We start from the raw sequence: 20,661 nt of genomic DNA on the forward strand, positions 1-20,661 counted from the left end.
GGAAGTCAACTACCAAATCCCAGTGCTGCTAAAGTGATGACAGTGGTTGCTTTTACTTAATTAACTGGTAACACTTTACAACAAGGTTCCATAAGTTAATTTTAGTAAATGTATTAACTAACATGAACGAACAATGAAAAATAAATTTATTTATTAAAGTATTTATAAATCTTTGTTAAATGATAGTCAATGAAAATACATCCTTCATGTTAATTCACAGTGCATTAACTAAAGTTAACGAGCACAACATTGAATTTTTAATAATGCATTAGTAAATGTTGAAATTAACATTAAATATGAATGCTGTGGAAGTATTGTTCATTCTTAGTTCATGTTAACCAATGAACCTTCTTGTAAGTATTACCAATTAACTTTTATAAATAAGTATTAATAAACTATACGATAGAATTATACATAATTATATAATCGTATTTTAAAATTATGGGTTATTTGAAAGGCTATTGTAATAATGAATGTATTTTATTAATCCTACTAAAGTACTAATGTTAATGAAATTATGGAATTTAATAAATTATAAGTAAATTACCATAGTAATTGCTTGGGTTTTTACGTGTATTCGTTATATTAGTAGTAGTAATTTATTTTTATTTATTTTTTTGCATTATCTAATTAAAAAAATATATTATTATTATAGAAATGAATATAATTACACAGTATTTAAAGTCTATTAAACGTATTAAATCTGACATGACTTGTGGGTCTGTGTGCTGTGTGTCATCTGATCAATCAAGACGATCGTTCTCAGCCGTCCTCACGCGCGATTAAAGCGTCACAACTCGAGCTGAAGCGGTTTAACCGCTTTTCCTTCCAGTCATGTGTTTCTTTGTGCTGCTGAATGTCGCTTCAGGGATCTTTTTTCTTCTTCTGAGAGGTCAGATACAAATCTCAAGTTAAACTTCGATGTAATATTTTCCTCCGCTAATTTATCTCGTGCAGAAACCGAGAAACTTGCAACAACAAACAGGCCTTCGTGCGAAGCGACAAACGTTCTGCTTGTCAGCACTTCATATAGGCTAATGTGTGGTCATTAAAATGCAGTTTTTTTACCAAATTATTTTTTACATGTTACGTCATTAGTTTACTTAAGAACTATATAATAGTAAGTTCTTTGAGGCGTTGCCTGAATTTGCATCAATTAAAATATACAATTTGAAGCTGCCCGTGTTAATCAGATCCATGTCATGGTGGTTGCTTTAACTTAATTAACTGGTAACACTTTACAACAAGGTTCCATAAGTTAATTTGAGTAAATGTATTAACTAACATGAACGAACAATGAAAAATAAATGTATTTATTAAAGTATTTATTAATCTTTGTTAAATGATAGTCAATGAAAATACATCCTTCGTTCATGTTAATTCACAGTGCATTAACTAAAGTTAACGAGCACAACATTGAATTTTTAATAATGCATTAGTAAATGTTGAAATTAACATTAAATATGAATGCTGTGGAAGTATTGTTCATTCTTAGTTCATGTTAACCAATGAACCTTATTGTAAGTATTACCAATTAACTTTTTTAAATAAGTATTAAGTATACGATATAATTATACATAATTATATAATCGTATTTTAAAATTATGAGTTATTTGAAAGGCTATTGTAATAATGAATGTATTTTATTAATCCTACTAAAGTACTAATGTTAATGAAATTATGGAATTTAATAAATTATAAGTAAATTACCATAGTAATTGCTTGGGTTTTTACGTGTATTCATTATATTAGTAGTAGTAATTTATTTTTTTGCATTATCTAATTAAAAAAAATTACATAATTACACAGTATTTAAAGTCTATTAAACGTATTAAATCTGACATGACTTGTGGGTCTGTGTGCTGTGTGTCATCTGATCAATCAAGACGATCGTTCTCAGCTGTCCTCACGCGCGATTAAAGCGTCACATCTCGAGCTGAAGCGGTTTAACCGCTTTTCCTTGCAGTCATGTGTTTGTTTGTGCTGCTGAATGTCGCTTCAGGGATCTTTGTTCTTCTTCTGAGAGGTCAGATACAAATCTCAAGTTAAACTTCGATGTAATATTTTCCTCCGCTAATTTATCTCGTGCAGAAACCGAGAAACTTGCAACAACAAACAGGCCTTCGTGCGAAGCGACAAACGTTCTGCTTGTCAGCACTTCATATAGGCTAATGTGTGGTCATTAAAATGCAGTTTTTTTACCAAATTATTTTTTACATGTTACGTCATTAGTTTACTTAAGAACTATATAATAGTAAGTTCTTAGAGGCCGAATTTGCATCAATTAAAATATACAATTTGAAGCTGCCTGTGTTAATCAGATCCATATCTCATGTACCCTAAAAACAATTTGCAAAAAAAAAAAAAATACAATTAGAATGTGCTTATACTGGAATAATACTTGGTGGTCCTGAATGGCTTTAATTTTTGTTGGTTTAAATTATTGCTGTAATTGGAATCTGTTGAGGTGGTTTGCATGAGATTGACTTGCTTTGGCTTTTTTTGCTCTAGCTGAATGTGTGCAGGCTGCAGGGGCTTCTGATCATGTTCCCCTGCACTGCAGACTGGGCTTCAAACCCTGCAAGGACGGATCCGAGTGTGTGCTGTACAGTCATGTGTGTGACGGTGAGAATGACTGTCCTGATGGCTCTGATGAAGACGAATGTGCAGCTGTCTGCAGCATAGGTATGTTTTTATAGATTTTAGTAAACATCTTGGTCCTCACAATGCACATTTACTGTATAGGCCTAGAAGACCTATTTATTTGAATTGCATGTACAATTTCCATCTTTTTACACATTTTTAACAAAAGACTATTCAGTTTTAACAAACTAATAAATTTAATGTGGTGCATATTTGTAAATACATAAATTAAGCATGCAAGATTTCTGCACTCAGAAAAAGGCACAATTTATTTTATATTTGCATCTAGATTGCCTAATCTGATTTTCCAAAATGCATTGATTCAAATGGATTAGAATCTAGATAAATCTGTCAATTGAGAATTTTTTTGAATCAATTTAATAAATATGAATATGGTTAAATAAAATAATTAGTTAAAAACAAATTGGATCATTGATGAATGTACACAGTGGGTATAGTTGGAATAAGTTCACCCATCCCTTATATATTTGCCTAATATTAAAGCATTGTATTTCCATCTGTTGTCAGGTCAGTTTCAGTGTGCTCATGGGAAGAAGTGCATCGAGCGCCGGCAGGTGTGTGACGGTGTGGCTCAGTGTCAGGATCGCTCGGATGAAGTCGACTGCTTCAAGTCAGAGGAGGGCTGCGGCCATCGCTGCGATAAAAACCGCTGCATCCCAGAGTCCTTTGTTTGTGATGGAGACACGGACTGTGTGGACGGCAGCGATGAGGCCAGCTGTGGTACAGGTTTGAATTAAGTTTAAAAAGTAGGATTAATGGATTCTAACTAGAACAGAGTGTAAAATCATCTGGTTGGATCTGGTTCACATTGTAAATATACACACTTATTACTGCATATATTTCACATAAAATGAAACCATATATAACATTTAAAAAGTAAACATTTTCAATAGTAGTCAGGTGAATTCAGGTACACTGGGCCATTTTTTGCTATTGAAATGACTGGGGGGGTGGGGGGTACAAAAGCTGTTTGTACAGTACTCTCAAAAGGTTCTTAATGTACCTTTAGGAGTAAATGGGCTTCAGAGGTATACCTTTTTTTTCTGAGAGTGCATGTTACATTTATCACCTGATCTCATTACATTGCATATTTAAAAGGTGCTTATGTAATTTTGACAGCTAGCGGTTGAAATTTGTATTGCATACTAAATTCAAAATATAAGAGTTGTTTCTCTTGCTCCCTCCTCCATGGACTCCGCACTCACGCAGGTTCCATATTGAAGACAAAACTTGAACGAGCACAATTAACACTGGAGGGTGACGAATCTTACACTTTAGGTTGAGGAGTTGATTTATACATGTTTTAATGCCTCTGGTCATAGAGGTTTATAGATGGATGCGGAGGCTTTTTAGTACTGGAAGAATCTGCGATCTCTGACCCAGTTTGTTTGCTGGCTTCCTATCTGTAATACGCTGTGTTTTCCACCAACTGGTCTAAATTTACTATGAACAGAATCACAAAGACAAAAAAAATTGACATCGAACACATTTCGAAGTTGTATGTGAACTTGGCACATTTCCTAAATATCTGCAAACATGCCATTTTTATGCTTTAGAGCAGGCAAAAAATATAAATATACATACAGCAATTAAATGAAAATTAATTATTTACTCACCCTCATGTCAGTTCCAAACCTGTTTGCATTTCTTCTGTGGAGTAAAATCAAATATTTTTTGAAGATTGTTCGTAACCAACTAGTCTGACCCATTGACTTCCATAGTATTTTTTTTATTTTTTTTATCAATACTGTGAGACCCAAACATTTAGGTTATTACAACTACAGTACAAAAAAATTATTATATTTAAAAGTGATTGTTTCCAAAAACATGCCTTTAATCTTGAAGATTGCTTTTGTCTTCTCAGATATTAACCATGATGACGATGATGATGATGACAGCAAAGAGGATGAAGAGAAGGGAAAGACAATAGAGGATGAAGTCTCAGGAAAAGCTCCTGTAACCAAAGGACCTCTACGCTGTTCAATCGGCTCGAAGTTATGCAGAGACGGGACAGACTGTGTACTCTATAATCACGTGTGTGACGGCGAGCACGACTGTAAGGACGGGTCTGATGAAGACGAGTGCTCTGTGGAGTGTGAATCAGGTGAGGAAACCTCGTGGTAACGTAATAGCAGCTGCTCACAACATGCACTTATATGTACTTTAACGTGGTCAGAAACTCTTCCTCAATTCCTGCTCTTGTGTTCATATTGCAATAGTCTGTCCATCTGTTGTCAGGTCAGTTTCAGTGTGCTCATGGTAAGAAGTGCATCGAGCGCCGGCAGGTGTGTGACGGTGTGGCTCAGTGTCAGGATCGCTCGGATGAAGTCGACTGCTTCAAGTCAGAGGAGGGCTGCGGCCATCGCTGCGATAAAAACCGCTGCATCCCAGAGTCCTTTGTCTGTGATGGAGACACGGACTGTGTGGACGGCAGCGATGAGGCCAGCTGTGGTAGGTGAAAACCTATACTAACTAAACGAACTAATGAAAGGTTTAAATTAATCAAATTAAATTGAATAATATAATATTAATATATTTTTGTTGTTAATTTTTTTTTTTTTTTTTTTGTCAATGGCAACTAAATGTAATAAAATGATTAACCCTTTAACTGCCCCACCAAGAAAAAAGCATTTGAAAAAATTTTTGTTTGCATTTCTTATCTCCTTATGTCATTAGTTACCACACTCAAATGTATTTTTTTTTTTCAACACGTCCCATAATTTTTAAAATATCGGCCTCTACCAAATGGTTGATATGTCACTTTATGGCAAAAGTACCGGAATTCATACACATGCTATGGAAATCAGAAAATATGAACTATAATGAATGATCAGAAAGTTATATTTCTCAGCAAATAGTACATTCTGACAGCAGAAAGGATTATCTGAAAACATTAGCTTAGCTTTTCTACGTTTACCATAAAGTGACAAATCAACCATTTGGTTGAGCAGGCAGTTAAAGGGTTAATGAAACTGAAAGGAAAAATATTATAAAAGCAAAACCACATAATAAGGTAACTAAAATATTATATTTCCATTTGAATTCAAATGTATATTTAAACATTTATATTTTTGGGGTTGGTTTTTGTCCAGTGTTATTATCTTTACTGAAACTATTCTAATAAACTGAATTAAAGCAGAAATGAAATTAAATTAATTATAAATATTTTTACAAAAAATTAGAAATGTTACCTCCACCTAATTGGACTGAAATATTAAAATGAATAAAACTAAAATAAAAGCGAATAAAAATTGCAAAAGCACAAAAATGATTAAAATTAAAACTGGAAATATATATTAAAATCTAATTTGAAATGTTAATAAACACTATTTTAGCATAGAAGTAATATTAAATTCACACTGGTCCATTATGCATAATGTTATGCACATCTGAGATCAGCTTTACAATAGAGTGCAACAGCAAGGTTATGGATGTAAAAACCAGACTGGTTTTCTTCATAATGAAATGACGTGTCCTGTCCTGTAGGAGAGGAGAGCTGCAGCAGTTCTGAGTGGCAGTGCAGCAGCGGTCAGTGCGTATCGGTCAGTATGCGCTGTGATGGACCGCCGGACTGCAGAGATCATTCAGACGAGGAGGACTGCGCTGAACCTCCACCATGCAGCACACGACGCCGCTGTCCGAAGAGCCAGGAGTGTCTGCTGGACGAGTGGATATGTGATGGAGAGATAGACTGCAAGGATGGCACAGATGAGAAGGTGTGCTGGGGAATCCGTGCATTAAATGACCAAACGCACTACATTGTGCATTATAACATGATTAATTTAGTTGTTCTAATCTCACCTTTTCTATGTGAGACAGAACTGTAAGGAGTCTCCAGTGCAGTGTGGTGAGTTCCAGTGGCCATGTGTCTCTAACACGCAGTGTGTTCCACAACACTGGCGCTGTGACGGCTCTGAAGACTGCAGGGATGGAAGTGACGAATCTGGATGTGAGTTAACAGTTTTGTCAAACTGGAACAGGCTGAACCCAGAGAAGACCCCCATGAAAGTTCATCTTCATTAAACATTAGAAATTATTTTTAAAGTCAACATTGAAATACGAACTGATCCCATTTATTTCAATTCTCCAACCACGTATCATACAGACTTTTTACATAAAGAGAGTTCTCAAAGGAAAAAAATAGGTTTCACTAATTTTATATTCTCAAAAACTCATCACATGTATCATAAATGCATCGCATTAAAGAAGTTTTAAAAGAAACTTAATTTAAAAGTAAAAACAAAAAAAAGTTTTGTTTATTATAACTTTCAAGTTTTAAAATGACGTGTTTGGGGTTCTGATTAGAAACACTTTTAAAGAATCCCCATTTAGAAATGGATTTTGTTTGAGAATAATTGGCTGAACATCTGTATAGACTAAAATTAAGGAAATCTACCATTAAAAAAATTTGAGATTGGTATGGTTTTCAAAATATTTTTGAAAGGCTGCATGTATTTAGAAAAACAGTTATATTAAATATTTTAACATAAAAGAACTGTGTATATAGTGCTGTCAATCGATTAAAAAAAAGTAAATAATTAATCGCACAATTTTTTTAAATTAATCGCAATTAAAAGACTGAAACTTTTTGGATATGTAAATGTAAAATGTAAATAATTAATGTAAACTCAAGACAAAGAAACTATTTAAATTCAAAATATGATTGTTTATTGGAATTTTTGTTTATCTTGTAACACAGATTTTCTCATGTAAACAACATACCTGCAATAAACCATCAATATCCTCCAAATTAACTGTTGGCTTGAAAGCCATATTTATTACAGAAATAAAAACACAGGTATGTAAGTACCATTTGAATTTCAAAACAATCAATGCCAATAAAAAAACACAAATTATTTCCATGTTGAATTCTAAGTGGACTGCAAAAAAATTCCAAAATATAGTCATTGCCAGTGCTTTAAGTGGGCCAGTACGCACTGGTACCGCCACTTCCAAATATAGCTCTTGAGCGTACCGCCACCTCTCCGTGCGCCCAGAACGTGCTTGTAGCGTATCGGTACGCTCATTTGGACATCTGTTTTAATAGAGGTTTTAATCTTTTACCTGCGCTGCCGCTTTTCAGAGCTCCCTTCACAATGCAAGCTTCCTAATTCATCCCACCCAGAGCAGAAACTACATTACCCATTCACCCTTAAGTTATACAAGTGAATAGCGCATGTGTCGCTTTTCCCACTGTTAAGTGTCAACAACTCAACGTGGCCGGAGAAGGTGTGTGAAACTCGTTGTGAGTTATACTAAAGCAAAATCTTGAGTATTTATTGTCTGATAAACATTAAAAACTGTCTGCGGAGGTTGAGTCGTCCTGCAGCCCCCGCTGGCTGCTCATTGGCTGCAGCATCTTTTTTCTAAGTTCTAAAAAAATACCGTAGACGGCAAGGCACAAATTTAGATATTCATTTATCTAATTAATCTATAGCCTATGCACAAAGACAATATGATCTTTTTGTCCCCTTTTTGTTTTAAAGCTTGATGAAGAGAGAGAGCGCAAGTTGCTGCAGCTGAGGAGGACAGTGATGCAAGCGTACAGGAGTGATTGACAGTTCGCGGCACTGTGTACAAAAAATACTCCGCTACACAATTATTTCGTTATTTTCGTTTAAGCTTATTAACGTTAGCGTTACAGAAAGGTCTGATTTACGCACTGTTACAGTCATTGTTTTTTTTTGTTTTTTAAACAATGACATTTGAGTTCATGATTTTAATGTTACTGTTTCTTGTGGCAGACTAAATGAAGAGTAATGTTTCTTGTGGCAGACTGAAGAGTAATCCGGCAGAGTTTTATACTGAAACTTTCCGTCTAAAAGTCCTTCCTTGGTCTTATCCATATTTCTTTGCACGTTGAACACACATGGCCACAACTGGAAATAAAAAAAACTGCAACCGCGTTAATTGCATTATTTTTTTTTAACGCGTTAAATATTTCAAATTAATCGAATGCGTTAACGCGCTAATTTTGACAGCACTTATATAAATATATATAAATGTCATGTATTCCTTTGATACAAAGCTGAAATTTCAGCAAAATTTCTCCAGTCTTCAGTTTCACACGATCCTTCAGAAATCATTATAATATTCTGATTGGAAACAATTATTCTTCATGTGGATTTTTGAAAAGTATAGCTAATCAGAATCCCAAAAATATTTTTTAAGCTTGAAAGTTAATCAACACACAGACGCTTTTTACTTCTGTAATATGATGCATTTGTCAAACAGGATATTAAATGAGTAACACCATTGGAGAATTTCCATATTTTACTTGAAACTGGGAGAGAGAAAAAGTGTGAACTATTTAAATAGGATTATTTAACAGTAATCATGGTTTCACTAAGATTACCTAGCTCTATGTCTGTATCTGATCTGATCTGCAGTAAATGAGTCTCTGGTCTGTGTTTTGGCAGGTCCCAGTGTGTCCTGTCCTCCTCATCTGTTCCAGTGTGACAGTTCGGAGTGTGTGGACCCATCTCAGCTCTGTAACGGAGTCACTAACTGTCTGGACGGTTCTGATGAGGGCGGCACATGCCAGACAGACAAATGCTCAGGACAGTCGAAGTGTGCACAGGACTGCCACAGCACACCTACAGGCACGGTATGAGCTCCTCTTTCTGTTTCAATGTTAGAAAATGTCTGCTTTGAATATTAAAAATATAAAGTTTGAATAATAATATTAACATTAAAATTAAAAAGTTTGGGGTTGGTTAGTTTTTATTTTTGTATTTTTTTCTATCTCTTCTGCTCAACAAGGCTGCATTTATTTGGGTAAAAAAAACAGTAATATTGTCAAATATTACAATTTGAATACATTTTAAAATGTAATTTGTTTTCTGTGATCAAAGCTGAATTTTTAGCATTACTCCAGTCTTCAATGTCACATGATCTTCAGAAATCACTCTAATATACTGATTTACTGCTCAAGAAACATTTATCATTTTCAATGTTGCTTAATTTTGTGGAAAGTTTTTTTTTTATTTTTTTTATTCTTTGAATAGAAATTTTTGAAATTTATTAAAAATGCCTTTGCTGCTATTTTTACATTCATGCATAATGCATCCTTGCTTAAAAAAAAAAAGTAAATTTCTTACTGACCCCAAATGTTTGAATAGTAGTATGTTAACAAGTTTCTAACAAAAAGTCAATGTTAATCTGTTACAAAAAATATCCAGAAAATCAGTTTTGGAAAAAACATTTTTAGACTGATCATTTAACCCAAATTTGATAATTTCATTGGATAAGATTTTTGAAAAAATCCATTAATACTCTGCATGACTAAAAAGCATTTTATCAATGTTGACCAGTTGGTGGCAGTAGCCCCAAACTGCTCGGTTGCATTCAAGACATTATGTAAATGAGTTTTGTTTTTGTATAGTACACCAGTTTCAGATCAGACTCTCACTTTGGTGTTATTAATAAGCAGCTGCTTACCATTTTGTGCTTCCTGACACCACTTTTATCTTGGTCCAATAGCGCTGTTGGTGCAGGATCGGCTACAAGCCTGTAGATGATGGTGTGGTGTGTGTTGATGTGAATGAGTGTGTGGACCGTCCAGACTTCTGTTCACACTACTGTAACAACACTCAAGGCTCATTTGCGTGCTCTTGTGGTCACGGTTATGTTCTGGAACCTGATGGCCGCAGCTGCAAAATCACAGGTATACAAATTACAAGCAAGAGCAAATATTTTTCTGGTTGTAAAACAAATGGCATGTTCGGAATGGCATGCATACAGAGAAATATACTCTGTATTTAATAAAAATGGTCAGACTGTATGCATTATACAACAAATGGTAGTATGCTACATTTTATGTTATATAAAAAATTAAGGTATTTAGCATTTCAGTTATGTTAAAAACAGATGTAATTTGTTACACGGCAAGTGCAATGCATTGTGGGCTAGAATATTTCACATGAGTGTTCAGATAATGAGTATGGCTTAAATGCACTTTATAATGCAGTTTCACAATATAATGCAATTTCTAATACACTCATGCACTTCAAGGTACATCCATCCTTTTATTTACACAAGCTAAGACTGAAATGGAAGGTTGTGCTCCTGTCTCAGGTGAGCCATACCTGCTGGCATCTGTGCAGTCTGAGGTCTTCCTGCTGGGTCTGAGGAGCTCCAGTCTGGACGTCCTGCTCTCGTCAGAGAAGCAGTTTGTGCTTTCACTTGACTATGACTGGCAGAAGCAGAGAGTGTACTGGATCAACCTCAACACAGACAACATCAAATGGTTGTCACTGGATCAGAAGAGCAAAGGAACCTTCATTAAAGGTCAGTGTTGTTGTTAAATACAAATACATAATTTTTGTTACTGAAATAATGACAGATACAATATAGATATGAGACAATACATTTAAATGTAATAAAAAAAAATCTTAAATGGAAATTAGATCGGTTTCCTTGGCGGATGTTAAAAATAACAAAAGCACATAGAAAATGTACCTATATATATATATATATATATATATATATATATATATATATATATATATATATATATATATATATATATATATATATATATATATATATATATATATATATATATATATATATATATACACATACACATACACATACACATATATATATATATATATATATATATGTATATATATATATATGTATATATATATATGTATATATATATGTATATATACTGTATATATATGTATATATATGTATATATATATATATATATATATGTGTATATATATATATATATATGTATGTATATATATATATATATATATACTGTATATATATATATACTGTATATAAGCTAAATCCAAAAATGAAATCAAACTTGTTTCATAATTGATGAATTTGACAACATTAACACTGTTATTTTCCTATTTATTACTCCAGTATATCCTATTCATGATAAAACCATCTGTATTGTATGAAGCGCTACATAAGCTTTACTTGACCTTACATATTGCCTGACCATGACTGGACTAGTCATGTTGCAGAAGAACAAACAGCTTTAAATAAGGCTGGTTATTTGTCTATGTAATAAAGTTTTTGATGTGACAGAATTGTGAATGACCTGTAAGTCTCTCTCTCTCTCTGTCTCTCTCTCTCTCTCTCTGTCTCTCTCTCTCTCTCTGTCTCTCTCTCTCTCTCTCTGTCTCTCTCTCTCTGTCTCTCTCTCTCTCTCTCAGGTATCCATGCAGACAGTCTGGCAGTGGACTGGGTGGCGAGGAACCTCTATTGGGCTGATAGTGTCAAAAGCCAGATCAATGCATTGGGACTGGACCGTGATTCCACCAGAACCACAGATATTGTGATGATCCTGGGTGAAGATCTAGGGCAGCTTCGCTCCATCGCTCTGCTGCCACAGAAAGGGTTAAATAATCATTATTTTCTCAAGGTTTTTTTATTTTTTACACCGAGCCACTAGTGGGCACCACAAAGTACAAGAACCACTGTTTTAGAATGTTACTTATTATGTAAATGTATTTGTTTACCCTGATATGTCCCTTTTTCAGAATTTTGTTCTGGTCTGAAACCGGGGATGATGCTCAAATAGAAAGAGCAGGCATGGATGGTTCAGACAGACGTGTGCTGGTCAGTCACTCTCTCCGATGGCCAGTCAGTTTGACGGTGGACTCTCTGCATCACAGAATCTACTGGACAGATGAGAAACTAAAGTGCATCGGATCAGCCGATATAGATGGAGGAAATATTAAGGTAATGGATGTCCACCATTTCAGAAAATGTCCAATAAGGCCAAACATTGGCTTCAAACATGCTCTGATACTACCTGAATGTTTACAATTGCTTACCTTGAAAGATGTTTCTGGATCAACATTCAAGTACTGATCGATGAACCATGGTTAGTTATTAAAGGGGGGGTGAAATGCTAGTTTTCACTCAATATCCTGTTAATCTTGAGTACATATAGAGTAGTACTGCATCCTTCATAAATCCAAAAAGTCTTTAGTTTTATTATATTCATAAGACAAAGATAGTCTGTACCGTTTTTTCCCGGAAAAACACGACCGACTGGAGGTGTGACGTGTGGGCGGAGCTAAAGAATCACGAGCGCGAATAGGCTTTTGCGTTGAGAGCATGTGGAAGCTGTGACATTACCGTGAGGGAAAACCCATCATCCAAAACAAACCATGGCACAGTCAGATTCAGCCGTTTATTTATGATCCAGAATCAGATCCAGAGGCTGAAACTGAACGAAAGCAGCAGCAGCAACGACTCGCTCCGAGCGGGGCTCGAACCCGGGTCTCTGGCATGGGAGGGGACGCACTAACAAGGAGGCAGAGATATTTGAAGCAGTTTTACTCACCGCATGCGGTTCCAACACACGATCGTGACCCTTTTTCCTTGGGATTGCATCATTAAGAAATAAACGATACACAAATCCGGTGTCAAACTGGGCCTTGTGAACAAGCATCTTCGAAATGCAGGGAACAAACAAAAACACTTGCACAACTCCGTTGATGCTCTGTAAAAATAAACTCCATCCACTGGTCCCTTAATGCTGTTTTTTTTTTTTGGTAATCTGTGCAGGGTTGTCTTGCCCTGGCAACCAAAAACACACTCCTTTTGTGACTTTTCGCGACGCTCTGATCAGTGAATCGCTCTGATCAGTGAAGTCTGTTGTGCTCTCAGTGCTCTGCTATACGGGAGCGCGGGCTCTTCCGGCAGAAGTGCCTTAAGACCCATATAAGGAAATTCCGCTCCATCTAACGTCACACAGAGCCATACTCGAAAAAAAACTTTCCGAAACTTGTGACAAACCGGAAGGAGTATTTTGGGAACAAAAATACTCCTTCAAACGTACAACTTAATTTTTGAAACTTTGTCCATGTTTAGCATGGGAATCCAACTCTTTAACAGTGTAAAAAACTCAGTATGCATGAAATGGCATTTTACGCCCCCTTTAATAAAACTTATACACTATTAAAATCTTAAAACTTCAACGTACCAAAATATCACTTTAAATTACTGCTAATTCAAGTGCGCAAACTTTTTTCCCCCACAACCAACTCTTTTCAAAACACGCTGGTTTGTGGAATTCTCCTTTAATGATAATGAGCTCTGCTGACTCCGCCCCTCTCTTCCATCTGTTCACTGAGAGACGGTTTACGTTAGTCACATTCATAGTGAAACTTGTCTAATTAGCACATTATCAGGAAAGTCGATTTGCAATGGTTCATTAAAATAAATTACTCACTGCTTCTGTGGGTGAGGCTGGATCATGAATGATTTGCGTGAACAAACGCATTTAAAGGTACAGGTTGTAGGACCTGCCACTAGAGGGCGCACTATCAAAACCATAACAATCGCGTGGTTTGATGCTAAGGAGGAGTGTGGAATGATGGGATTTGTCTTCTACCCACCGCTGATGGCCATCAATCAGACGGGAAGATAAATCATGGATTTAACTCGAGTTCAACGATATGCCCGAGTTGATTACATGCAAAGTCAATGCAAAGACGCGATCAGAATTTTCTCAAGATTTACAAGTAGTTGAAAACATTAGTGATATTGTTATTAATCAGCTGGTCAAAATATATAACACTAGCCTAGTGGTTTTGGGATATTTTACTGCAAATATCTTACAAATTGTACCTTTAAGTAGATCAAAGTCGCATTCCCTTCAGATCCAAACGTAAATGAATCCTCTGCGTCTTCAGTCGCTCAGATGTTGGGAGTAAATGACTACTGCCATTATTACATCCAACAACGAAACACTTGTCAAGTCATGCTTGTCTGCATCTCAGACTGATGACCGCTCACTCAGGGTGGGTCTGAGGTAAGACAAGTCCAGTCTTTGCTGAAGCGCTGCTGTCAATCAAACAATCATGGGAGGGGCCTCTGACCGTGTGACGTCAGATGGCTCGATTTGAGAATGGGGAAAACATTTAAGCTTACAAAAAACATCACTTGGTGGTTTTTTTTATCATTATAGGGTGGTTGTGTACACACACTGCCAACACACATTTCAGTTTAAACGACTTGTAAAAGTGCATGTGGCATTATATGACCACTTTAATAACAAACTTTTCATGCCGTAAGTCACATGCAACATTCAAGCTTTGACCATATACCAATTCTTTGGCTCATTTTGACTGGACCAGGTTTGCCAAAATAAAAATACTCTAAAGTACAGATGCTTAAATTTACTTACTGCAAGTACAGTAATAGGAAAATTAAAACTGTACATCACTAGTTAGATATGGATCTTTAATGAATAAAAGATCCACTGAGTCTAAAACATATTCCAGCATCTTCTAAAAGCATTGTTCAATCATTTCCCATCTCCATTTTCGCAGCTCCTGCAGATGATGGAGACTCCCAGTCCATTCTCAGTGTCTTTATTCAATGATAAGGTCTACTGGTCTGATACTAAAAGAGGAACCATTCAGAGAGCTCACAAAAGCACCGGTAAACAGCACCAAGTCCTGCTCAAACGTCCTGGACAGCCGTTTGGTTTGAAGGCAAGTATCCCTATGCACTGTGGTCATAAAAATCGAATTAAACCCCAAAGACATTTGGAAAGTGCAAGGCTGTATTTGCTTGCTTTGAAACATGCATGCGTAAGATGTAAATCAGGCAACTGGTTCTTGTGTGTGTGTGCAGGTCATTCATTCACTTTTCCAGGTGGGCGTCTCTAACCCGTGTGCTTCCCAGCACTGCTCTCACCTGTGTGTTTTATCTCCGGAGCTGAAGGCTGTGTGCATGTGTCCGTCTCAGCTCCTGCTGGATGAAGATCGACTGACCTGCTCCAAACCCAAAGACTCGTCCTTCCTGTTGTTTCTTTCTCCATCTGCAATCACACAGGTGTTGCTCTTAATACCTTATGTCTTTTTTAACATCTAGTTTTGACCATATGTTCATTAATTGGCAAATTCATAGTAGTGCAGTTCATGTAACTTATCATACAGTGGTTTATTTTTAAAGCCTTGCATGCTTCGTCAGAATATTTTTTTTTCTAAAAAAAATAACGATGACACGTGCATCCATGTATTTGTTCACTTCACTACAAAAACAAAAAAAACTAAAATAAGCCTATTTGATTTTCTTTGATTATCTTGAATGTCGCAATACAGGCACCACTTCGGTTTCATTGCAACTTTAAACATTTGAGTCTTTGATCTATTCCACGTTATTACAGATTGGTTAGTGTTATCTAGCTGTTAAGTACAGATTTGGTGTGATATAAATTGTACAAATGATTAGTGAAAGTATCAGTAAGAATGTGATAAATCAGTCAGTAATGTTGCATTAAATGCCACGGTCTTCCAGCAAATAATAATGTTACGAATTTGAGTTGCATTATAGCTGTCTGAATTCCAGATGAATCACACAGACATTATAGTGTATAAATACAATAACATACAGTAACAAAATAACTACTGTCCAGAAAAATTTACAATTAAGCCCTTGATACACCATCTTTAAAATATGCAAAGTCGTCCGTGGAGTTAAAGTTGATTAGACTGTAACACAATTTGTCCCTATCAGATTTATTTACAGAACAGACACCGCAAAGTGGACCTAAAGAACTGGCCTGAACATCGCCGTTTTGACCTTCCCAACATGAACAAGTCAAGCATGTTAGATTTAGTGCTGCGTGACCTCACCCTGTACGTGTCTGATGGCAGTCAGCCAGTCGTGGGGCTCTTTAAGATGAAGGACACAGCGCTGGTGCCTCGTGGGAAACTACTCCAGCTACATAAGGAATCACTGCGTGCGTTCTCAGTGGACTGGATCACCCTGAACGTTTACTGGAGCAGTGAGAAGCTGCCCGGCCTGCAGGTCACCTCACCGGATGGCACACACACCAGTGTGTTGATACAGGACGGTGTCGGAGCCATTGAATCCATCGCTCTGGACCCACCCAGTGGACACCTCTGCTTCTCAAACACAGTCCAGGAAGGCCGAATGACCCAGCTGGAGTGTGCCTATATGAATGGACAGAACAGGACAGTGGTGTGGAGTAATTCAGTCCGGCCAACATCACTGAACTTGATGGACGAAGGCAAAAAACTGTACTGGGCTGACACTGGTATGTTTGTGTGTATATTAGACACACACGTATCATTTTTATACACATACGTGTGTGAGTATAGAAAAGAATAACCCCCTCTTTAAAATGATCACATTTTGTTGCTTTGCAGCCGGAAATGAAGACAGACACAGGTTGTGTTTTATCCAGCTGTATTTACTCAGAGCAACAATCCATCTTCATTTCCGGCTGCAAAGCAACAAAACGTGTTTATATAATTTTAACCCATTGTAATTTATCTGATGATATTTACAGTAAAAAGAGTACTGGTAATATTGTGAAATAACAGTTTGAGAACTATTTTGTTTTGATTTTAAAATGTCATTTATTCCTCTGACGCAAAGCTGAATTCTCTGCATCATAACTTCTGTCTTCAGTAATTCTTCGGAAATCAGTCTTATGCTGATAATATGCTGGAATAAATGACATTTTAAAACTTACCCAAATAAGTGTGTGTGTGTAATATAATTACACACAATATGCAAAAATAGTAATAGTAATCTGATGGTTTCTCTAGGTCTTGGAGTAATTGGTTCAGTTGGTGTAGATGGTTCTGGATACAAGGAAATGAAGACAGAAGCCGGACTGATGGCGTTTGCTGTGGTTAACCAAGTGCTCGTTTGGATGACTAAAGAAGGTACATTTGTGTGAGGACATTGAGTTTCTCCTGTTGGGGAAAAACCAGGTCATACTAGGTTAAGATGTTTGTTTTTTCTTCTGCTAATCGGTCCATTGTTGTTCAGACTCCACTAAGTGTTGGTTTAGTGATGATAAACACACAGGGAAGCTGTGGTTTGAAGTGGACTCTGACATCGTTAGTCTGAAAGCATTCGCAAAATCAAGACAAAAAGGTGGGGATATAATCACATAATAACCTATTACGTTTATGTAAATTATGAAGCAGTAATGACTCAATTTTATATTTTAGGCACTAATCTCTGCTCTAATGGTAATGGAGGCTGCAGTCACCTCTGTCTCGCGTTCCCTGGAGGAATGACGTGCCGTTGTGCTCATAATCACCGTCTGGTCAACGGCAGAGACTGCAGTCCAGACTCCCGCTGCCCTCAAGGAACCAAACCTTGCCTGAGTGAAAACATTTGTCTACCTCTGGAGCAGTTCTGCAACGGCGTCGCCGACTGTCCAGATCATTCTGATGAGAACTGTGAGGAAACATCAAATCCTAACAGTCTGGTTTAAATTTTACAAATGTTTTTGGGAGGAAAAAGTTTGCTTTACCAATAACATGAATTGTTCTGTTATGGGTAGCTGCCATTGGGGTGCTTTTTTTTCACAGTGAAGAATGTATACTGGTCAATTTTACCCCAAAATCAAATAAGAAAAATGGGAAAATTTGAATGATTCATAAAATTATTCCTAAAATAGGCTTTATTTTTTTGGACAATTTAGATAATTTTTTGATGTTTAAATATTTTTGCTGTAATGCATCATAAATAAATTAGAGTAAATAAAATTAATACGAATTTGATAATGTTAATTACTCCAATGAAAACTCCCATATATATATATATATATATATATATATATATATATATATATATATATATATATATATATATATATATATATATATATATAAAAATGTGTGTATATGTATGTATATATATGTATGTATATATGTGTATATATATATATATATATAAAAATGTGTGTATATGTATGTATATATATGTATGTATATATGTGTATATATATATATATATAAAAATGTGTGTATATGTATGTATATATATGTATGTATATATGTGTATATATATATATATATATATACACACACACATACTATGTGTGTATAGAATCAAAAACACAGATTTTTATTTTATAATTGTATATCTACATAACTACCCTTTTAATTTTGAGTGAAAGACCCAGACATGATTTCATTAAATTCACTCAATATTAATAAGATGCATTCAGGCGTGTTATTCTGTCTTGTCTTGAATTCTCAGGTCTTCAGGATACACATAAAAACATCCGGATCAATCCTAAAGCGTTTCGTCCAGGTTTGAGCGATAATGTCATACCAGAGAACGTGGAGTCTGAGGCATGTGGTCTTTCACGGTGTAATGGCAACGGTAAATGCTCGACCCAGAATGGCGTGCCGGTGTGCGTCTGTGATGCGGGTTACAGTGGAGAGCACTGCCAGGATCTTTCGAGTGGGCTCTCACAGGGGCCGGTTATGCACGGAGTTATTGGACTGTGTGCCGCTGTGGTTGTCCTGGGGGTAATCGTCGGCTTCATTCAGAAGAAAAAAGCCACAGATCGGAGGTATGCTGTAATCTGCTGACGTTGAAATCATATTTGTTTTTAGGATTAAACAGTGTTTGTGTTTAGGCATGCAGCACGGGCTGTGGATGTGCAGGAGACCGACATGAAGGAACTAGAGAAAAGACGAGAGACGTCTTCAGTAAAAAATGGAAAAGACACCGAATTCTCTGAGGTATGCATTAAGAGAATGGTAATTATGTTAAGGGAATAATTTACCCCAAGATGAAAATTTGCAAAGTTTACTTGCCCTCAAGCCATCCAAGATGTAGACATGTTTTTTTTTTTATCAGAAAAGAGTTTGCGAAATTAAGCATTACCTCACTAGCTCACCAATTGATCCTCTGCAGTGAATGGGTGCCGTCAGAATGAGTCCAAAACGCTGATTAAAAACATCACAAAAATCCAGTCCATCAATTAATGTTTTGTGAAGTGAAAAGTTACTTGAAACAAATCCAACAAGACATTTAATTTCAAACCGTTGCTTCAAGCTATAATTGGAGTAAAAAAAGGTCAATAATAAAGTGCACAGAATCAGGAGAGAAATATGCACAGATCAAGCAAATTTTTTGTGGATTTTGATGTGAGAGGACAACAGGGGTGGACTTTTTCACTGGAGGAAGTGTTAGGATGGATTATGGACTTAAGACTATTTAAAACTGAAATGCCTTGATGGATTTGTTTCTTACAAACATGCATGAAGCTTTTCACTTCACAAGATGTTAACTGATGGACTGCAGAGGTGTGGATTTCTTGTGGATTATTATGTTTTTATCAGCTGTTTAGAGACTCATTCTGACGGCACCCATTCACTGCACAGGATCCCCTGGTGAACACTCCTCTACACCTGCCTGAGAGTTGAGTCAAGTCACCTTTATTAATATAGCACTTTATACAATACACTGTCAAAGCAGCTTTACATGGTCTCCGCTGAAATTCAGGGCTGTAGAGGTCGTCTCTAGGTGCTGATTCACCATCTGATCTGGATACGGACTGGATCTGGTGGCTACGGTGACCTCAGAATAAGAATAAAACTGACTAATATTAGCGTAGATGCCATAAGTACATCTGGTGTTATGGGATGTGTTCCCGTTTCTGGTTGAGGGAGTACATTTTCTACCAATTTTCATTTTGGGGTGTACTAAAATTTGTTCCAGAAAAAAGTTTGGTGTCCCATTTGCTGGGAAAAGGCTTTATAAGGTTTTGAAATAACTGAGAATTTTTCTGTCTTTAGGAAAACGTGGTAACATCTGTGGACTAGCTTCAACATGTCGGCTGCAGCATCTTGGTTTCTTTGAAATAAAGTCGTTGCATTTTGAAAACAAAAATCCATGGTCTATTTTGTGCAATTTCCTTCTATACCATGCGTAAACAAACTGTTTCGTAACTGTCATTTTGTTGTTCTTCAATGTCTACAGGCAAAATATGACTCTTACCAACTTAAATGAGTATATCTTGGTTTACCACATAACTACTGCAGAAATTGATTTTACCAAAGTACCACGTTGTAAACCTGTCAAGATGAAAGATTAAAGTCCAAATTTAAGAAACGTGTTGTAAAAATGATGCTCTTGACCACAAACATTTGAGAAGAAAGTTAATAAGCGGTGCTACATAGAAAACATTGGCCCCACCGTACAATTTGACCTCATTTATACAACAAA

At 36.1% G+C, this 20,661-nt stretch overlaps 1 protein-coding gene across 5 annotated transcripts; it reads left to right on the forward strand.

Moving 5' to 3' along the window:
* The first annotated feature begins 748 nt into the window (after positions 1 to 748).
* Positions 749 to 20,325, forward strand: LOC113072713 (low-density lipoprotein receptor-like). Of its 5 annotated transcripts, none has more exons than XM_026245688.1 (21): positions 749 to 892; positions 2,512 to 2,685; positions 3,172 to 3,390; positions 4,529 to 4,768; positions 4,903 to 5,115; positions 6,151 to 6,380; positions 6,484 to 6,613; positions 9,084 to 9,271; positions 10,147 to 10,330; positions 10,741 to 10,953; positions 11,847 to 12,030; positions 12,174 to 12,375; positions 14,979 to 15,143; positions 15,286 to 15,486; positions 16,171 to 16,714; positions 17,232 to 17,351; positions 17,458 to 17,565; positions 17,643 to 17,876; positions 18,682 to 19,000; positions 19,067 to 19,172; positions 20,232 to 20,325. In XM_026245688.1, exons 1-21 carry the CDS (start codon positions 835 to 837, stop codon positions 20,256 to 20,258), a joined length of 4,059 nt encoding a protein of 1,352 aa, XP_026101473.1. In that variant the 5' UTR covers positions 749 to 834; the 3' UTR covers positions 20,259 to 20,325. The 5 variants fall into 5 exon arrangements, with proteins under 5 accessions (XP_026101473.1, XP_026101485.1, XP_026101491.1 ...); XM_026245683.1 differs by lacking the exon at positions 749 to 892 and adding an exon at positions 1,885 to 2,026; XM_026245694.1 differs by lacking the exon at positions 749 to 892 and adding an exon at positions 1,885 to 2,026 and having other exon boundaries at positions 3,172 to 3,384.
* The last annotated feature ends 336 nt before the right edge of the window (positions 20,326 to 20,661 follow it).

Source organism: Carassius auratus, chromosome 5 (assembly GCF_003368295.1).
Source record: "Carassius auratus strain Wakin chromosome 5, ASM336829v1, whole genome shotgun sequence".
NCBI classification, from domain to species: Eukaryota; Metazoa; Chordata; class Actinopteri; order Cypriniformes; family Cyprinidae; genus Carassius; species Carassius auratus.

Coding starts and splice junctions, on each gene's coding strand:
- LOC113072713 (XM_026245688.1), top strand. CDS start 835: ATGTGTTTCTTTGTGCTGCTGAATGTCGCTTCAGGGATCTTTTTTCTT. Junction 4,769..4,902: donor CTCTGTGGAGTGTGAATCAG/GTGAGGAAACCT, acceptor ATCTGTTGTCAG/GTCAGTTTCAGTGTGCTCAT. Junction 16,715..17,231: donor ACTGTACTGGGCTGACACTG/GTATGTTTGTGT, acceptor TGGTTTCTCTAG/GTCTTGGAGTAATTGGTTCA.